The following is a 20,030-nucleotide window of genomic DNA, read 5'->3' as shown; positions in this document are numbered from 1 at the left end:
TTGCTTGGTTTACATCATATTTGAATTAACACGAAAATTCGATCCAGAACATCCGAGTCTCTTTTTGGGGGGAGGCGGTAGTTGGTTTTCGCGCACCCGTTCACAGAGAATTTTCTTTATTTAGCGAGACCGGGTTCTTCAGACTGTGGCTATTACAGAACTCACTGAGGCTCGGAGGTTAAGGAATGTAAAGGGGTCAAACTCGGAAGTTGAAACAGACACGAAATAAACAAAATCCACCAATATATAAAGAAAATAATAACAAAAGTTAGAAGCCTGGGTCAGAAATGGTGAGCTCCAGATCTGTGGGAAGAATTATTCCTGTAAATCTTCCTAGAGGAGGTAGAAATTTTTTACTTAAAAAAGAAAGAAACCGGAAACAACCCCCCACATCGCGTTCTGACTCCGGAGTGCGGGTGCGCGAATGCAGTCGATGAGTTCCAGGGAAAGTAAGCAGCTTTGGGACGTTTTCTAAAGTGTTCTTTGCAGTGCAAGAGCTTAGAATGCGGTTAGTTGTACACACCGACTCCCTTTCCCATAAACTCTTCAAGAGGTGCCTTACCTCTCAAGGTTAAATCGCCTCTGTCAGATTCTTTTAAACCGTGTATCGGACCTCCTGCGCTTTGTGGGGAAACGGAGGCGAACAGCCTGGGCACCCGGAAATGTTCTGCAACAAAGAAGCGAATGAATGAAACCCGGCCCAAGAGCTGGAGACTGGGAAGGACGCAGGAACTTTCTCTGCGCTTTGCGAACGCGGCGAACTGCAAACTTAGGACCCGGGGTAACCAGGGCTTCTGAGACTCAGTCTCTCTTAACTCCCTGCACCTGTGAACAGGTGCGGTTCCGACTGGGCAGCCCGGGCCTAGTACCAACTAGCCCGGGGCTAGAAGAGATGTAGACCCCCCTCGAGGGGACTTCGCAGCGGCCCTGTCCACGCTGCGCTGCCCTAGGCTAGTGGCTTCAAAGACCAAGCTGTGGTAGCCCTGCAGCGCACTTGGTGTTTTCTCCCCACCCCGGCCGCACAGGGGCTCGCCTAGGTCTGATCCCTAATCCAGTGGTAAGTCATTTCCTTATCTATCTTGATGGGTCTTTGCAATAAATGGAGCAATAAAATTAGAGGAGCAGAGAGAGAAAATACACAACTAGAAAAGTCACAAGTGTTTCGTGGAGAGGTGAAGGCGCGGGCTGTTTGGACTGCGGCAGAGCTGTGGGGCCCAGACTGGGAGCGGCGCGGAGCGGGACCGGTTTTCCGGGGCTGGCAGCTGCCTCGAAAAAGTTTCCTGTGGAACACTCGCCAGCGGGGGCGGGGGCGGCGGACTCAGCGGTGGACGTGGGAGGGGGCGGGCGCCGGGGGCCGGCTCGCAAACCGTTATAGTCCTTCAGCACCTCTCTCGGCCAGTGGCCCCCTCGCCCGCCTCCCCGCCGCGGGGCTGCCCACCTGGCGACGTGACGCTGCACCAATCCCCTTCGAGCTGCTCCCGGGCCCCCTCCTTGCACCGCCCCCCTCCCCACCCTGAAAGAGGCGCACCCTGCCAGGACAGACGCTGCGCTCTCGCCCTCGGAGCACCCTTCTCACCCCTTGGTCTCTGGATCGGACGCTCAGACTCTTCTCTCGCCTTAGCCAGACTGGTTTTCCCGCCTCTCAAACTCCGGCTTCCCTCCACTCCTCGCTCTTTTCCCTCCACTTTCCCCTCCTCTTTCTCCCACGCCACAAACCCTGGTCCCCGTTGCTTTCCCCGGCCCTTTCCCTTCCCTTCTCCTCCTTCGACTTCTGTCCGCTTCCAGCTCAGACTCCCCGAGCGTGCCTAACTCAGTCACCCGCTCGGGTTCCGCTCGAAGCCATGGCGGGACCTGGGGGTTGGAGGGACAAGGAGGTCACGGATCTGGGCCACTTGCCGGTGAGTAGAGGACGCCCGTCACCCCCGAAGTGCTCTCTTCTGCGAGTTCTGAGCATCGATGGAGGGGACAGATGTCCGAAAGCCTGGCTAGGCCAGGACTTCGATGAGACCGCGACTGCAGGAGGGGACCCCGGGAGTGGGCTTGCGGGAAAGGCGCCCCCTGGGTACCCGGGTTGCTCCAAACTCACAGAAAGGCAAAGAGCTGGGGGAAGAGGGATGGTGGGAAGAGGTGGCAGTAGGTCGGTGCGGGTCACAAACAGAGGAACCTTTTCTGAATGTGGCCCGTTTGGTCTAGCGGCGCTCGGGTACTTGTCCTAGCGGGGCCCAAGGAGAGGCCAAAGAGCGCGACGACGCGTGACTTCCTGAAAGCACGCCTCTCTGTCACCCCGCCGCCCCGTCGTTTGTTTCTTCTTTTGCCAGAAGAGATGCCCACTCTCGGCGTGACCTTTCCTTCTAGGTGACAGCGGGCCAGAAAATTAAAGCGTTGAAGTCTCACTTTCTAATAGCACTTTCTAAAACCTTCTTACTCTGCCAGGGCACTGGTCCCGACTTAGTATTGCCAGAGATAAAGAACTCGACGCCACTTGGGGAAGAAGTGAATTCTGCACACCCCAATTTAAAAAAAATGTATTGCGCTCACTTGCTAACCAGATTTAGCTTTTTCTCGTGGTTTTCGTTCGCGGATTCTCCTTTTCCCAAATGCCCAGCTTTCCTCCAGAGTTGTAATTGATTGGTGAGCTATTATCGCCGTCGTTATTAGTAGACTTATTATTTTAGCAGTACCGTTTATTTCATTGGCATCTGGTTTCTGGCAGATATTGGATCCCACCCAAATCCGTTTTTCAAGTTCCCGTTTTAGATTGGCATTTCACTCGCACCCTCTCTTGAATGCAAAGGGCCCCTGGACTCTCTAAAGGGAATAAGCATGCACCGTGCTGGAATGATCACCAGGCAACTGTAGTACAGGGCAGTGGCCTGCTTGCTTTGGGAAAAGCTAAATATTAACCTTGAGGTTATGGAACTATTCAAAGTAGCAGTGCCTTAATTTTATACATATTTACATTTAAATATTTTCTTCCTGATGATGGCAGACACCTGTCCCCCTCAAAAATGGGGCACCCCCAAGCCTCACCTATATAATTTCACACTAAAACAATGTGGAGGAGGAGGTGATGCACGCGGGTAACATTTTAACAAATTGTTCTCAGCCTTTTTTTTAAAGGAGCCTCAATGTAAACGTGTTGAATTACAGATAATCAGCATTGTGGTTATTGATGCAGCTTCATAAAATAAAGTCACAGAATTTTTAAAAGTTAAATATTTTTCCACTCAGTGTATACATGAGAATTCTGGAATATGGAGGCCTCAATTGGTGGTTTCCTTTCTGAACAGCACTTTCATATTCTGACTAGATTTGCTCCCAAGTGTAAAACCAATGAATGAAATGTTACCCTCCTCCAGCATTCTCTGTGTACGGTGGGGGAAAGAGAAAAAAAAAAAAAGAGGGCAAATATGGAAACCACACGTAGGCAAACTGAAATAAACTCTTTTTTAAATTGACTGAAGGGAGGAATGGGAAAGACCTCCAGAAATGATAGAGCAAGGAATTCCAAAAGCAAGGAGAAAAGGTTTGATTGCTGCAAAAAAAAAAAAATGGGGGGAAATGGCCCAGACTAACTGACCCGGTCATGGCCCTGGACATGAGAACTTGGTGAGAGCCAAGAAGATAAGGGGAAAGGCTACAATCTTTACATTGCAGTTCACTGAAATAGTTTTCTGGGGGTTGGTGGGGGTGTGGAGGGGAGAAAGATGAGGTTAGTTTTTAATATAGGGATAGGGAGAAGACAAAATTTCAGGGCATTGATGTTTGGCCTCATTTTACAGACTTCATGAAAGTCTCGTAAGGTCCTCAACTTCTAACAATTTCTAAATTTCTATTACATAGGAGCTATTTTATATCATGGAGATCTTCACCATGTGAGCAAATTATGCATGTTTCCCCTCTTCCTGAACATCCATCAGGGTCTAAACCCTAAGAAATCAAGCAGAAGAAGAGCACCCCCCTTTAGAATTTTTTTTTACATCAAATTTTTAGAGATGCAAAACATTCACTGTTGTTTTGGTCACTGAGGTATAGATTAGTGATTTTGGATTTCTTTGCATTTGACTTATTTCCTAAGTTGCTGAAGAAATAAGAGTAAATGAAAAGGTCAAGAGATATCTAAGTTATCTGTTTGGAAGTTTGCATTTTGATGCGAAGTAGAGATGATAAAACAAGCAAAGAAACCTGCATATGGTGAGATCCCTTGTGATAATTATCCTCAATAGGATACATATGAGGTCAGAAAGTTGGCATCTGTCAACACCAAGTATACCAACTTGGCAACCGCCAGATAATAAGGGGGGATTCAGACTTTGGAGTTTCACACTGAGCAAAAAAATGAATCTTGAAGAGTATAGGATGATTAAATACGGGTCTAGTTTAAGATTGATATGTTATGTCCCTTCTAGGGCTGGCCAGCTAAATGACCACAAGACAAGGACCTTTGAGAGAGGCCAAGCTGGCTGTGCAAATTGCGATTTAAAGAAAGTAGTAGAAGGTTATTTGGCATTTTTGTTATTAGATAGATATCTTTTTTTTTTTTTTTTGCTGTACGCGGGCCTCTCACTGCTGTGGCCTCTCCCGTTGCGGAGCACAGGCTCCAGACACACAGGCTCCGCGGCCATGGCTCGCGGGCCCAGCCGCTCCGCGGCATGTGGGATCTTCCGGGATCGGGGCACGAACCCGTGTCCCCTGCATCGGCAGGCAGACTCTCAACCACTGCGCCACCAGGGAAGCCCTAGATAGATATCTTTTAAGACCTAAAATATTAAACAATAGTGAAAGCTGGGGAAGCAGAGAGAGGTGAGAGAGAAATGTACTTTCTTTTTTGCATAATTCCCTAAAGTTAAAGACATAAAATAAAAGAGTAAACATAATAACAGAGACTGCCAGGTGGGTAAGCTACATTTTTTGTTAATTAATGGGTTACTGTTTTTTTTCCATTTTTCCTGACTTACTATTGAATAAACATTTCCTATAGGTGACAAAACAGAAAAGAAAGTACAGAGGTTTGTGGTTTGTGCTTGCTTTTTGAAAAAGAGAATGGCAAAACCATATATATATATATACATGTATATACATATGTATATATCTATATCTATATCTATGTCTCTCTCTCTCTCTCTCTCTCTCTCTCTCTCTCTATATATATATATATATATATATATATATATATATATAAAATCTGTGTGTGCTTCACATTGTCTGCCAGCAGCAATACCTGGGGAGATATATATAAATATACATATATATATATATATATATATATATATATATATATGTAAGTTTTTTTTCCCTACTATGCATATGTCACTCAATCCTTGGGACTGGAAACTATTTCTTCATCTCCAAATCTGGCATGTCTTTCACTATGATAGTCCCCTTTGCCTTCTGTGTGCAGTATGGTAATGACATTCCTCACAACTCTGGCCTTGGTATTTGACACTGCCGTGTGTAGTCCTAATCTATATTGGGGTCAGGATTAGACAGGTCTGGAGGACAGTAGTGGCAGAGGTGATCTGAAATAGTACATGATCCAAAAAACTATATTTGAATTACATTAGGTTTATATTTAAATATAACTGCCAGCTCTCCCAGTCTTCCACCACCCAGACCAAGCCTGCTTTCCACACTCAGTCATGAGAAACTTTCACTTTCTCAAGTCCCTTAACCCCCTATTTTGAATCAGTTTTACCTTCTAGTCCACAAGGATTGAAATATTCAGCATATCCTCCATTAGGTATTCCAGAGCATCACCTCAAAATGACATTGTACTTCAATCAGTTTTCTCAGTCTTTTTCGCCTCAATATCTAGAGCAGTGGGTTTTATGTTAGTGCACCAGAACAGTGCCCAAGAATGATTTTGGATCTTGAGACCCATCCACAGAAATTCTGGTTTCATAATTCCATGGTTGGGACAAGGAATCTGTATTTTAAACAAGATTCTCCAGATGAGTCTCATGTAAGGAGAGTCTGTGCAGTCCACAGTTTGAGAAACACTAGTCTAAAGGAAGAGACTGTCCTTTTTAAATTTTCCACTTGAATTGTGAAGCCCATTCCTCCAAATATGTCTGAAACTTACTCTGACACTTATTTTGTTTTATCTGCCATTTTCAGGTTCTCTCTCCATAAACTATTTTCATAAAATCACATTTTCTAATATTTAAAACAAAAGAACAACAGCCTCTGCTATTTCTAGGTACTGTGCAATCTCTTTTCTTCCTTTAGCTGTCTAACTACTGGAATGTGTTCTATGATTCTCTTTTACTGCCCTAAATCTGAAATGTATTGCTACCTATGATGACCATTTATCATTTCCACTTTGTTCTTAATTTCTGCTGTATTTGGTCCTGTAGATCAGCCTTTGCTTTTGCGTCTCTTCCATGACCAGCAAACACTGCCTTCTAGTGGTTCTTTTTCTTCCTGTTACCCCCAACCCCCTGCCTTTAATAAAATTACCCATCAATGTTCCCATTTTCCCCCCTCTTCTTGAATTCAGAAGACAGAAGCAACTCCCCAATTTCAGGATTTCAGGGGGCAGACTAGGACTTTTAAATTGCAAAAATGTTTTAAAACTTAGACTTTTAGCAATATCTTTTTGAAAAAACTTTCACAAATTAAGTTTTCTTGTTAACTGACCATTCTTTTAACCAAATGGAACACCAGAACATACTGAACCACCAAATATTCTCTAAATTAATATAGCAGTCATAAATATAAAGATCTTTCCTCTTCTGGTTTTCTTATCTCCGAGTAGCAGGGCAAAGGAGAAGACCAAGTAATCATAGAGACCCCCTTGGTGAGGACTTTAAATTTCACAGTGTCGAAAAAAAGTTGACTTCTCAATACTTCCTTCTTTGGGAGCCCAGAATAAGCTTTCTCTGACTATAATTCAGTGGAAAATCTGATACAAGAAATTGAGTAATATTACCCTAGTAATTAGCGTAGTTCCCTTCCTCTTTTTGCCGAGTTTGACAATCATTTAGTCTTGAAAGAGATTAGTGTGGAGATGGGAACAAAAAAATATTGCATAAAACTAATGAAAAAAATAGTCTTAGATGAATACTAAAATGAGCTGCCTTTAAGAACAGAAAAAAAAGTTTTTAAAACGTTTTTTTTATTAAATGTGAGCATGAGGAGAATTAAGATGTTTTGGTCATTTGTGAGCAGGAAAAATTTTCCAAACAACATGAATATAGATAAAATTAGGCCTCCAAGAGTTCCACCGGCATTTTATTGTACCGTTCATTTCCTTGGTGTCTTTTTTGAGTATGTAGATACCTGGGTTCAAATATGAGTAAGGTACTTACCTTATTGAGGTCTAGGAAAAGGATTACAGAAATTAAAGACCGCACTCAAAGATTCGGAAATAAACTTGTTCAGATAATACAGTAATTCTCTGATATATGGTATCGGGGTTTTGTTTGTCTGTTTGTTTGTTTTTAGCTAAAATGCAGCCTCAACTATAACAAAGAATGGTTTACCAATAGGAATCAGCTAACATATTTGATTCTTTTGACAGATGACCAGAGACTGTTTCTCCAGAGTTAATAATGTCTCATATAAATTCCTCAAAGTTCTCCTTTAAAGAAATATGCTAAATTGATAAACTCTTCAAGCCAAACCTTAAGAATTTCTTTGTTGGCTTTTTCCCATAAATTTTTCAATGAATTATAACAGCAATGATATGCTTATTATCAAAGTCCACTATAACAATCTATTTTTAGTTTTCTTGAATCCTCAAAATTATCATTTAAAAAAATTTTTGTATTTTCATTGGGAGTATGTTCCCTGAACTATTTTCCTACAGTAATACTGTGCATATTGTGACATTGATTTTAATGCTAACTTTAAGAAAGTAGGCTGCTAACAATTGTCATATCAATGCATTGGAAACATCTGGATTTTAGAATGTCAGAATCTGATTTTTTTCTAAAGAATTTTAGAGCTAGGAAATCACTTAACACAGCACCGTTATTTTATATATGTGAAAAACTGAGTCCCAGAGAGGGTAAATAACTTACACAAAGTCATATAGTTAATTAATGGCAGAACTGGGGCTATAACTTCAGTCTCCTGACTCTGTCCAGTTGAATACTTGTTGACTGAAGTAATCCCAGAGCTGTGTCATTTTCCTATGACCCTTTTGCTAGATTACACAAATATCACACCAGTTTAAAGGAATCTATAATTTCAGTCATATACATTGCATTTGCTCAGTAGTTTTTCTGTTTAGCCCACATTTGTCACAGTGATAAAAATATTTTTAAACAAGGTTATACAAAGTTTGTATATATAAAATGTGCTTTCTATAAGGCATGTGAATTTCCAAGAATTTGCCAGTGCTCCTATTACTTTGTGTATAAATTGGCATCTACTCATACTTCATATCTCTTTTGCTAAAATAGCAAAATAAGAGTTTAAATAGTGATAAAATTCAAGAAACCATGTTTTTTTGTGGTGAACAAGAAATGAATATCCATATTTTAAGGTAAGGAAACAATGTTTAAGGATAAATATGGAAGCCTTAAGAATCTGCTGATAAACATGTTATATTGTCTAGATTTTTTTTTAAATGATGCTCTTTTAATGCCATGATCTTATTTTGTTATTCATATTTAGAGGCAATATTCTTTCTTAAGAATTACTATTATATAAACAATCTAGACTTTGTAGCCAGTACCTACTCATCATTACATATCTACTCAATATTACCATTGCTATATGGTAAACTTTCTGCCTGTCTGGTTAGCACTCAAAAGATGGATATCAAAAGAGTATTTCAATTGCAAATAAATTAATTTATTTTTACTTTTAATAGCCTTTCTAATTAACTTATGAATATGCCTCAACTAGACATAATTGTATGCATTTTACAGTTTTATGATAATTATACAACTATTAATGTTCACACCATTGCTTCTTTTTTATAAATGACTACACTCAGTCCAGGGAGATTGTGACAACGCTATTCTTTTGGTAAATAACACTTAGGTTCTTCCCATGGAAATTCTAAGGGAACAAGGCAGATTAGAAATACTACTCTAGATCATTTAATGCTTGGCTGTTTTTCCAAGAAAATTGAAAAGTTTTATCCTACATTTTTGCAGGATCCCACTGGAATATTCTCACTGGATAAAACCATTGGCCTTGGTACTTATGGCAGAATCTATTTGGTAAGTGGAGTTACATTAGGTATTCTTTCTGCATTTTCTAATAACAACAGTGATTGTTAAGACGAAATCCTACACTGCAAATCAAATAATGCCAAAACACATTTCACTTTGAGAGAACAATCAAATTAAGATAGCTCAGTGACAACTGTGAGAATTATTATTAAAAAATGGATTGGAAAGCTATAGTGAACCAACCAACAAAACATAAGATCTAAACATTATTAGCAGAAAATTAATAAAATCACTAAAGGAAAAGAGAACTAATTCAAATAATATGTACCCAAATAAAAATATCACTTGTTTGATATTATATGTCCATACCATTCTAATTACTGACATTCAACTTTTAAGCTGAATGTTACAAAAAGTTTCCATAGCATTCTATATCATACTATGTACATGAATGTGCACATGTATGTGATAGCTTCCCAAATAATCTAACAAGGAAATCTCTGCATTTGTTTAATGATATTTATTAAGCACAAAATATATGCCAGGCACTGTGATAGTCTTAAGTGGTGAACAAAACAGATAGTCCCTACTCTTCCAGGGTTTATGGTCTAGAAATATGTAAGTGATTAATGTGTGTATTTGTGTGGGGGTGCGTGGGGGCTTGCAGGAGACAAATATATAAGTAAGCACATGAATAACTATATAATTGCAATTGTAATATATTTCTGTAAGAAAATTCCTAGTGATATAAAAGTAAAGAACAGAGGGACTTAATTTAGATTGAAAGGTCAGGCTCCCTGGGGGAATCACTGTTAAAATGACATCAGGAGGACAAATATGAGATAACCAAGCAAAGGTATGGTTGTAGAGGATGATGTTGATTCATTCTAGGTAGAGCAGGGGCAGTGGTAAGGGCTGGGTTGGAGATGGGAGGTGCTTTAGTGGCCCTATCACCTTGATCAGGTGCCCTTCCCCCACTCTATAATATGGTGAATAGACATTTTCTCAATCTTGTATAATGTTATGTACAAATGCAGGGTTCCTCTTCCCCAGGAATGTCCCACAAAAACCAGATCACTGTCTCTAGGCTGATCCTTACTGTCGACTGACCACAGGTCCTCTACGTATGGGTTGTGTAGAAGTGTCTTGAAATGGGTACAGGGGAAGGGGCTTCTTTCTAGTTCAGACAAAGGTGCCCTCTGCCTGCCAAGCCTTGTAACCTTAGGGCTGCATCTGCCCAGAAGTAGCTTCTTTTTAAAATTCATCTACCCAGGTAGGATGGGGAGATCTTTAAAAGTTTCACAAATGTGCCTGAAGCACAGATGTTGAGTAGGAGAAATAGCATTGCGGAAGGATCCTAAAAACAGAAAGAACCTTAGTGAGTATAAGGAACAGAGAGAGTGTCAATATTCATGACAAAAGTTTTTTCAAGCCATTTTGACCTGACCTATTAACAGAAACAATAAGCTATACATGGAAATGTGATACAGACACAAATATATTGTTTCTGTTACTTCAATTGCATTCTAGACTGAATGATTAGTTAACATTTGTGTGATCTAAGCAAATTTTGCCACTTTGTGCATAGATACCTACACCTTATACATAGAAGTTTCTTTTCTTTATGGCACATTTATAATCTCCATGGCTCCACACACATTTTAATTCCTGAGGGTTGTGTATTTAAGTATGTGTGTGTGTGTGTGTGTGTGTGTGTGTGTGTGTGTGTGTGTATACTTGGCTTGATTTGAAGGTATAGAGCTCTCTCCACCATCAGATAGTAGGAATAAAAACCTCAGTTATATAAGGCAAAAAGCAAAGGTAAGGCTAGATAACACAAAAAGATGGTTTCTCATCAGCAGTCATCAGAATTGTGATACCATAAGAAGAAGAAAAGTCAAGAGGGTAAAAAGGTAAGTTGTGCATGATAATTCTCTTTTTAAAAAAACTAGGGCTTAGGGGACTTCCCTGGCAGTCCAGTGGTTAGGACTTCACCTTCCAATTCAGGGGGTGTGGGTTCGATCCCTGGTTGGGGAGCTAAGATCCCACATGCCTTGCGGCCAAAAAAAAAAAAAAAACCAAAACAGAAAACAGAAGCAATATTGTAACAAATTCAATAAAGACTTTTAAAATGGTCCACATCAAAAAAAATCTTTAAAAAATAAATAAGCTAGGGCTTATTTAGGTATAGTTTACACTTGGTAAATTCATCCTTTTAAGTGTAGAATTTTATGAGTTTGGACAAACATGTCCAGTCATGTAACTACCACCACAATCAAAATTTTTCAATATACATCTTAAATTACACCGTATACCTTCAAGTAATATTCTACCACTTCACTGTGTGGTGTCCTAGTTTGTGTACTATGCTTATATGGTTGTTATACATTTTGTTCTTACGTATGATATGAACCTACACTACTACTACTATTTTCCCTCTACTCAATACTACTACTTTTTCTTTAGTCAGTTATCTTTTAGAGCAATTTAAAAAGAAGAAAAATTTATATTTATACTCATCTGAGCTATTTCTGGAATCTTCATTTCGTTGGGTAAATCCAAGTTTCTATCTGGGTATGATACTCTTTAAGCCTGAAGAACTTCCTCTAACATTTCTTATAGGGCAGGGCTTCTGGTAATGAAGTCTCTGCTTTAGTGTGAGAAGTCCTTACTTCTCCTTTTTTTTTTTTTTTTTTTTTTTTTTTTTGCGGTACACGGGCCTCTCACTGTTGTGGCCTCTCCCGTTGCAGAGCACAGGCTCCGGACGCGCAGGCTCAGCGGCCATGGCTCACGGGCCCAGCTGCTCCGCGGCATGTGGGATCTTCCCGGACTGGGGCACGAACCCGTGTCCCCTGCATCGGCAGGCAGACTCTCAACCACTGCACCACCAGGGAAGCCCTAGATGAATTTTAAAAGATTTACCCCAATATCACTATGCTTATCCAACTTCTATTAGCATTTTGGTGTATTTAATTTCAGTCTTTTCTCCTATCCATAAAGGTTACATAGTTGTAATAAAACTGTCTTTACAATTTTCTGTGCTGCTTTGGGCCTCTCACTGTTGCGGCCTCTCCCATTGCGGAGCACAGGCTCCGGATGCGCAGGCTCAGTGGCCACAGCTCATGGGCCCAGCCGCTCCGTGGCATGGCATGTGGGATCTTCCTGGACCGGAGCACAAACCCGTGTCCCCTGCATTGGCAGGCGGACTCTCAACTACTGCGCCACCAGAGAAGCCCCTCCTTCATTTATAAAAGATATTTACACTGGATATAGAATTTGGGGTTGACAGTTACTGTATTTTCTTTCAGCACTTTAAAGATAACACTCTATTGTCTTCTGGCTTGCATAGTTTCTGAAGTCTGCTGTCATCTTCGTTCCTCCTTCTATCTTCTGGCTGCCTTTAAGATTTTTCTCCTTATCTTTGTTTTTCAGCAGTTTAAATATGAAATGTCTAGGGGTTTTGTTTTTATTTTGTGTGTGTGTGTGTGTGTGTGTGTGTGTTTGGTGGAGTATTTACCATCCTCGGGTTTCTCTGAGCTCCTGGGATATGAGCTTTAGTTCTTCCTTGTGCTTCAGATTCTCGCTCAATGCTCTCCTGCCTCCCCTAGTGGTATACTGCTATTGCTTCTTTAAGTGCTTGTTAGCCTGATGGTGTGGGGCAGGGAGGAGTTCTCTGTTTTCCTGATTCGACCCCAGTCTTAGGCAGATACTGTGCTTCTAGGTCATGAGAGTGAGACTTTCTTACTTACCCTGCCCCTCTATTAGTGGTAAGGCATCCTAAATGTTTTGGACCCAGGACTAATTCCTGCACTACCCCCAGAAATAGAGGAGTGATTTTTTTTTTACATTTTCCCCAGCTATATCAGGTCTTCCTCTGCACCCTGTAGGGAATAGGGTTTGATGCCCTTCCCCTAAGGCTTAGGGTTTTTATTCCATGGGGGTCGGGGAGAGAACTTGCACATGGTTTCACGCTTTTCCTACTACAAGGGCTTCTTCTCTCCATCAGGTCAGTACCAGAAATCTGTGGAGAAAAACTTATGACTGTGTATGTATTCCTCTTGTATCTGTGGCTCATGAGAGTACTGTACTCTTATGGTAGCCCATACTTGGCCTTTAGCAGTTCATTAAAAATTCAGCAGAATTCTTTTTTTTTAATTTTTATTTTTTACTGAAACAGTTGATCAACAATGTTGTGTTAGTTTCAGGTGTACAGCAAAGTGATTCAGTTATACATATACACGTAGCCATTCTTTTTAAAATTCTTTTCCCATTTAGGTTACTTCAGAATATTGAACAGTGTCACCTGTGCTATACAGTAGGTCCTTGTTGGTTATCTATTTTAAATATAGCAGTGTGTACATGTCAATCCCAAACTCCCAATCTGTCCCTTCCCTCCACGCTTGCCCCACTGGTAACCATAAGTTCATTCTCTATGTATGTGAGTCTGTTACTGTTTTGTAAATAAGTTCATTTGTATCATTTTCATAGATAAGTTCATTTGTATCTTTTTTTAGATTCTGCATATAAGTGATATCATGTGATATTTGTCTTTCTCTGTCTGACTTGTTTCACTTAGTATGATAATCTCCAGGTCCATCCATGTTCAGCAGAATTCTTTATACCAGCTTCTAGGTGATCCTGTCTTCCCTCTGTAGCCACAGGTGAGCCAGTGCTCATGTCCCATCTCTCCCTGCAAGTGCTTGTCTTTTTTCAGACTTCAGCCTGGCTGGTTGCCTTGAGACTTCTCTCTGGGTTCAAGAAAAGTAATGGTTTCGTAGGTTATTCACGTTTTGATTGTTGTTAGAGTGGAGGTGGCACTCCTTCCAGATTTCCACATCTTCATCAGGAGCCAGAAGTCCATGACAAACTGAATCTTCATGAAGCATCTACTATATGCTAGTTCCTGTACACAGTTATAATTCCTAAGACTTTTATATGTACCTATTCACATCCAGAGATAGAGAACACTTTCTACTATCAGATCTTCAAATTAGAAACCTCTGTGTTACAGAAGGTGAATGATTACAGATGCTTTATTTACATTAGACAGATTTTCCTTTGTCACTCATTGATGTGACCTCTTTTTTCTCCCTCAAATTTATTTCCTTCTGTAAAAATTATTGGGATGGTGGTACTTTATATAAATACCTCCTTCATGGAAAACAACCTTGAGTATGTAGTAAATGCTTTTAAAATGTTCATACTCTTTACACCAATAATTCCACTTCTGGAAATCTATGATAAACACAAAAATATAGAAAAAGCATAAAGATATTCATTTTAGCAGAAAGGTGGCATTTTGTGGTGAAAAGTGGACCTGCTTTGGAATGAGACAGACCTAATTCAGTGCTTACTTGGCCATTAATTAGCTATGACCTTGAGCAAGTCACTTAACCTCTGAGTATAAATTTCCTTATTTATAAAATGGAGCTAATAATACCTACCTTGCAAGATTTTATAAAATTTAGAAACAATGCATATAAAGCACTTGGCACATGGTAGCTATCTTTAAAAGATAGCTACTGATATCATTATTATTGTTCCTATTACTTGTAGGAAGACAAATTCAGCAAAACACTAAATAGTAAAAAATAAGATGAAGTAAATTATCTTAACTCAGTTAATATATTATTTCTCTGAAAAGCAATGTTTATGAAGATATCTAGCAGCATAGAACTATGTTTATGATATTTAGTAAAGTATTGTATATTATTTGTATACTCTAGTACAGTTCTGTTAAAACTTGCACATGAAAAATGGTGAATTAAATGGTTAGAATAGTGAGATACTGGATGTACTTTTCTACTCTATATTTTTTAATTGTATATTTCTAATTACTGTAACGTTATATGTTCTTTACCTAAATAATATATATGTATGTGTGTATGTATATTTTATATATATATATGTATATATATATATACATATATAATGCTGTATAGATACCCTGTACAACAAAATGGAAGCATGATACCATTCAAATTTAATGTAGGAGTGACTCATAGAGTCCTTTGCTTTTTCAGCTCTGCCAACCACATCCCCTGCTGGTGTTTGTTTTGGTTAAAGTCTCTCCAATGTCTTCCAGCTTGTTTCCAAGGCCTCGTTCTCTGGCAGGTTTCCAGCTATCTACTGAGGTCTGTGCACGTTGAAATGAAGGCTGAGTTGCACATTCCACATTGAAACCTTTTCCTTTCCTTCTTTTTCTTCTAATTAAATGCCTGTCTTTCTACCCTCTCCCACCTCCTGCCAGTACAAACCTCACTTAAAATTGTGGGTTTTATTTTTCTCTCTCTTTTTAGGAGAAAGTACTGCTCTTTCTTTTTTTTCCTCTAGTAGAGTTATAAAACATAGTTTCCTCTTCACCTTTAGATGTTAGTCTCATAGCTTAAGAATTATCATTTGAATTAGAATTTGTCCATGTGAGACCAAATTAACAAAAAGAAAATAATTTGAAACTTGTTTTTTAATGTTACTATTAAAAAAATAAACAATTTCCTGAAGAGCAATATACACGGAGAGATCACAGTTATTTTATGAAATATTAAGAAAGAGACCAAGGCCCTTTAGCTTGGCTCAGTGAGTGGCAACCTGACTCTCCCATTAACTGACACAATACTTATAAATTGACTTTTCTGGGCCTGTTTCCTCAAGTATAAAATAAATGTGTTTCACTAGATAATCTCCAGCGTTCTTCTGGCTCTTCAACAATACACCTAGCACAGTGCCTGGAACTCAGTAAAATGTAAACTATTCTTATTCTTACTGTCACCAGCATAATAATAACTAGCTTATAGTTCTTTCACCACCTTGCAAAATAGAAGTTGATTATTGGCTATTAGGTGAAGTAGTTCCTCATTTCACCAAATAAAATGATTCTCATCATGTTTTTCCATTCTTTCCTCCACTTTACTACCTGATAGCAAGACCTAATATTTATCTCAGTAACTACTATGATGCCCAATGCAAAGGTAAAACTGTGTTACTGTTATCTAGCAGCATTTTCTTAAGCGGAATACTATTGGGGTAAGACAATGAACTGAATCGCCAGAGTGAACCAGTTTGCCTTGCCCTTCATGACATCTTGACTGTACTTCTAACTTTAATCACCTATTCCCACGTTGCCATTTGCAGGTGGTGAAGGCAGAAAAAGAAGTGGGAAAAGGTTCAAGGCAACTGTTTCAAGCAAAGGAAAAATTCACCTGAAATAGGGTAAAACTTTACAGTTGGGTCTAGAGCTTAATTTTCACACGTCCCTGATGCCTACTTGGAACTCAGTTAATGCTGGTGGAAGGAAGGGACTGGGCCAAATATATTATTGTTCTAAAACTTAAAGACATACCCTGGGCATAAGTAACCATCTGTCCTTGAGATATATTAGAGGGTTCATCTGCCCCTTGGCACTCAGCAGATTAAGTCAGATATAGAAGGTGTGTCATTACAATGATGAGCAAATTCCTGAATCGCTTGCTCTCTGGAAGTGTACTGTTGAATATGGTAATTTCTTTTTAAAATACTGTCCAATGCGTCCCTGTTAAGTTAGATTTTTTTTTTTTAAATCACTGCTTGACACATTGCTTTTACTTGGAAATCTCAACAGACAGGTGATATTTAGGTTTACTAGTTACGTTTTCTGGATTTGCATTTAGCACAGGGAACAGGAACAGAAAGGCAGGAAAGAAACGTCCTCAAAGTTGATGACATACAATTTATGATATTTTAAATTAAGTTTCAGAAACATGGTGCTGACATTTGGATTGCCTAGCCACTAGGCCTATTGGATAGGGGTTTGAATATTTTTCCTTTTAGGCTGAAATTATACTGTTTATTTGCCTAACAAATGTCTAGCACTGTGAATGCTTTCTTTTTAGGTAGGAAAGTTTCCTCACATCCTTGCCATTTTGCAAATATAGCTCAATTAAGTCAGCCAACAAATATTGCTTAAGCACCCATAAAGTGCATAACACTGTGCATTTCATTATACATTGCAAGCCTCAGAAGCAGGAACTGAAGCTGAAGCTGAGTTGAGGCCACAGGCTTACGAGGCTGTTGTGCCTTCCTGGTGCAGTACCATAAGACCAGATCCCTCTCTTGGTTCTTCCTTTTTCCTATGACATCACCCCCTTGTGATTATATGCCTCAAAAGTAGAGGTTGGTCTTTCTTAAGTAATCCTCTGGCTTCTCTAGCATAGGAAACATCAATTTATCCATTAAATAAAAACATTGCTTTGAATGTTTAATTTTCCATAATACAATTAAAAAATATTTATCGAATGTTCACTGTGTCCCAAGCAATATATTAAGTATTAGGTGTTAGTTAGAATTACCAGAAACCAGGTTTTTTTAGGGGGATGGTCATTTTTATTGATATAGTTTTAGTAGACATAAAGAAGGAGGTTATTTTCCCTATGACAGTAGCTCTATATTGAGGAGGGAGTGATGAGTAACAGAAAGGAAAGGGAGTGCTAGGGTGAGATTGGGCAAAAGGAGGGAGAACATAGGGATGTCCTTTTTCTTTTTTTTTTTTTTTTTTTGGATGTGGAAAGTCTAATGAACCTTCTAACTCAACTTCCAGGAACAAGTTTTTCCTCAACAAGAGAACTGAGTTTGAATATTTGCAATGGGGGGTGAAAGAACCAACATACACTAAATAAATTGAGACTCAGGGAACCAAATTAGTGGAAAGTGCTGAGGCTTAGCGGCCTCGGAGAAAATGGAATATTTCTATCTTGTCCATGACATCTCTCCAACTGTGGAATATAACCCAGTCTCTGAGTTGTAGGCTTGTCTTTTTCTTTTTGTGTTATACCAAAATTTACTTCTGCCTCCTGATAAAACTTGAGGGAGGAAGAAGCAATAGCATGATAGAAAGGAAAGGTGAAAATAAAAGTCGTATGTAGAATTTGTGCTCTCTAGAGGCCACAATTAAAAATTTTCACAACTACTCATCTATTTAATAAGTTCACAGATATATATGGGGAGAAATTGAAATTCTATATTTGGTGTGTTGGGGTAATACAAAAATCATGGTCTCATGTCTTCATATACTTAATCCAGTTGATTTTATAAATGGGTTTTATGAGCAGAAAAGACAAATTTAAATGAATGGAGACAAATACATATTTCTAAACAAAAGCCAAGGCTAATAAACTATAGCATGGTGGCTTTGTTCAATCAGATAAAAGCATCCCAATTATAGATTTTTAATAAAATATAAATCTCTGTGTGGGAAATAATACAGTTACTTAAAAATTGGTGTACAATTAGGAGATTGGAATTGACATATATACACTATTGATACTATGCATAAAATTGATAATTAATGAGAACCTTGTATATAGCACAGGTAACTCTACTCAATGTTCTGTGGTGACCTAAACGGGAAGGAAATCCAGAAAAGAGGGGATATATGTATACGTATAGCTGATTCACTGTGCTGTGCAGTAGAAACTAACACAATATTGTAAAGCAACTCTACTCCAATAAAATTTTTTTTAATAAATTTTTTAAAATTGATATACAAAATTGCAAAATTGATGCTTCGATTTTATACTTAAAGATGTTTTAAATATATCAGTCCTAGGAAAATTTATGTGAAAAAGCCCATTTTAAAGAGTGGTGGGAGTACTGCTAAAAATACTAATGTGCTCTTTGTCTAATATATTGAAAATCAAGTTTTGTTTTATTTTGCATATATATGAATATATATTTATATATACTATATATGTACATTTATGTATAGGAATATACATATAAATGTATATATGTTTGTATATACATATATACACAAAATGCAAGTATATGTATATACATGCTATATATTTATATTACATATAATATTATATACGTGTGTGTGTGTGTGTGTGTGTGTGTGTGTATGACACCGTTGTCAGATTCTCAGTAAATTCGGTGAAGGTGGTTGAAGTATCAAAAGTTCTTTCTTTCCTTGATCCTCTAATAGTTGACCACTAAAAATTAGTTAGCCAGGTCCTCACCACATTTCATGAAACAGACACTTTGGAAAATAGCATTTAGGCATTTTTAACTCTTGCAAATAACAATGAGCCCTAACTTGGTTTTAGGACTTTTCAACATTATACCATACTTGTGTATCTGTGTCTAAGGTAGTTTTGTAGATGACGCCAAAATAGCATTTAGAAATTAATGTGCCACTGTAGCTCTCTGGAGGTGCCAAAGCAAAAGTGGAAGCTCTTAAACTTTTATGTTGCTGGGGCTATATTAAAGGCAGGCTCTTATAAAGAGGCTATGAGTAAAATAATGCTAAAATATCAAAGAATCTCAGAATATTAAGCGGTTATTTAACCAGTACACTTATTTTTCTCTGCTCAGCTACACTCAGTAATTTGTATTCCTCCTCTAGCAGAGAATGGAGAAAGAGAGGAACAATAAGGCATAAATTATGTGTCTTTTCAATTAGAGAAATAATAATATGGAGGTGGTTTATGTGTAATTTGTGCTGGAAAAATAATAAAGCTCCTTTTAGGTATGTCATTTATAGGCAGAGTTCCTTTATGACTAGGTAAAGGAGGTTGGATTATTCAGGTTCCCCTGAGGGAAAAGAAGATTGATTATATTCTAAGCACTGCCAGTAACATTTTGTATAAATCATTAACTCTGAAGAGAAACAAAACAAAACAAAAACACCACCATGATCAAAAAGGACACGTCTGGGGCTTCCCTGGTGGCGCAGTGGTTGAGAGTCCGCCTGCCGATGCAGGGGACACGGGTTCATGCCCCGGTCTGGGAAGATCCCACATGCCGCGGAGCGGCTGGGCCCGTGAGCCATGGCCGCTGAGCCTGCGCCTCCGGAGCCTGTGCTCCGCAACGGGAGAGGCCACAACAGTGAGAGGCCCACATACCGCAAAAAAAAAAAAAAAAAAAAAA

General features: G+C 39.0%; 1 protein-coding gene across 1 annotated transcript in view; it reads left to right on the top strand.

Moving 5' to 3' along the window:
• The first annotated feature begins 1,841 nt into the window (after positions 1-1,841).
• Positions 1,842-20,030, top strand: part of NRK (Nik related kinase) — a 144,188-nt gene continuing 125,999 nt past the window's right edge. Inside the window, exons 1-2 of the mRNA XM_060087531.1 lie at positions 1,842-1,898; positions 9,111-9,176. Coding sequence (XP_059943514.1) covers positions 1,842-1,898; positions 9,111-9,176 — 123 coding nt within the window. The remainder of the gene's footprint in view (positions 1,899-9,110; positions 9,177-20,030) is intronic.

Source organism: Mesoplodon densirostris, chromosome X (genome assembly GCF_025265405.1).
Source record: "Mesoplodon densirostris isolate mMesDen1 chromosome X, mMesDen1 primary haplotype, whole genome shotgun sequence".
NCBI lineage: Eukaryota > Metazoa > Chordata > Mammalia > Artiodactyla > Ziphiidae > Mesoplodon > Mesoplodon densirostris.
This window is presented reverse-complemented; position numbering and strand designations above follow the sequence as displayed.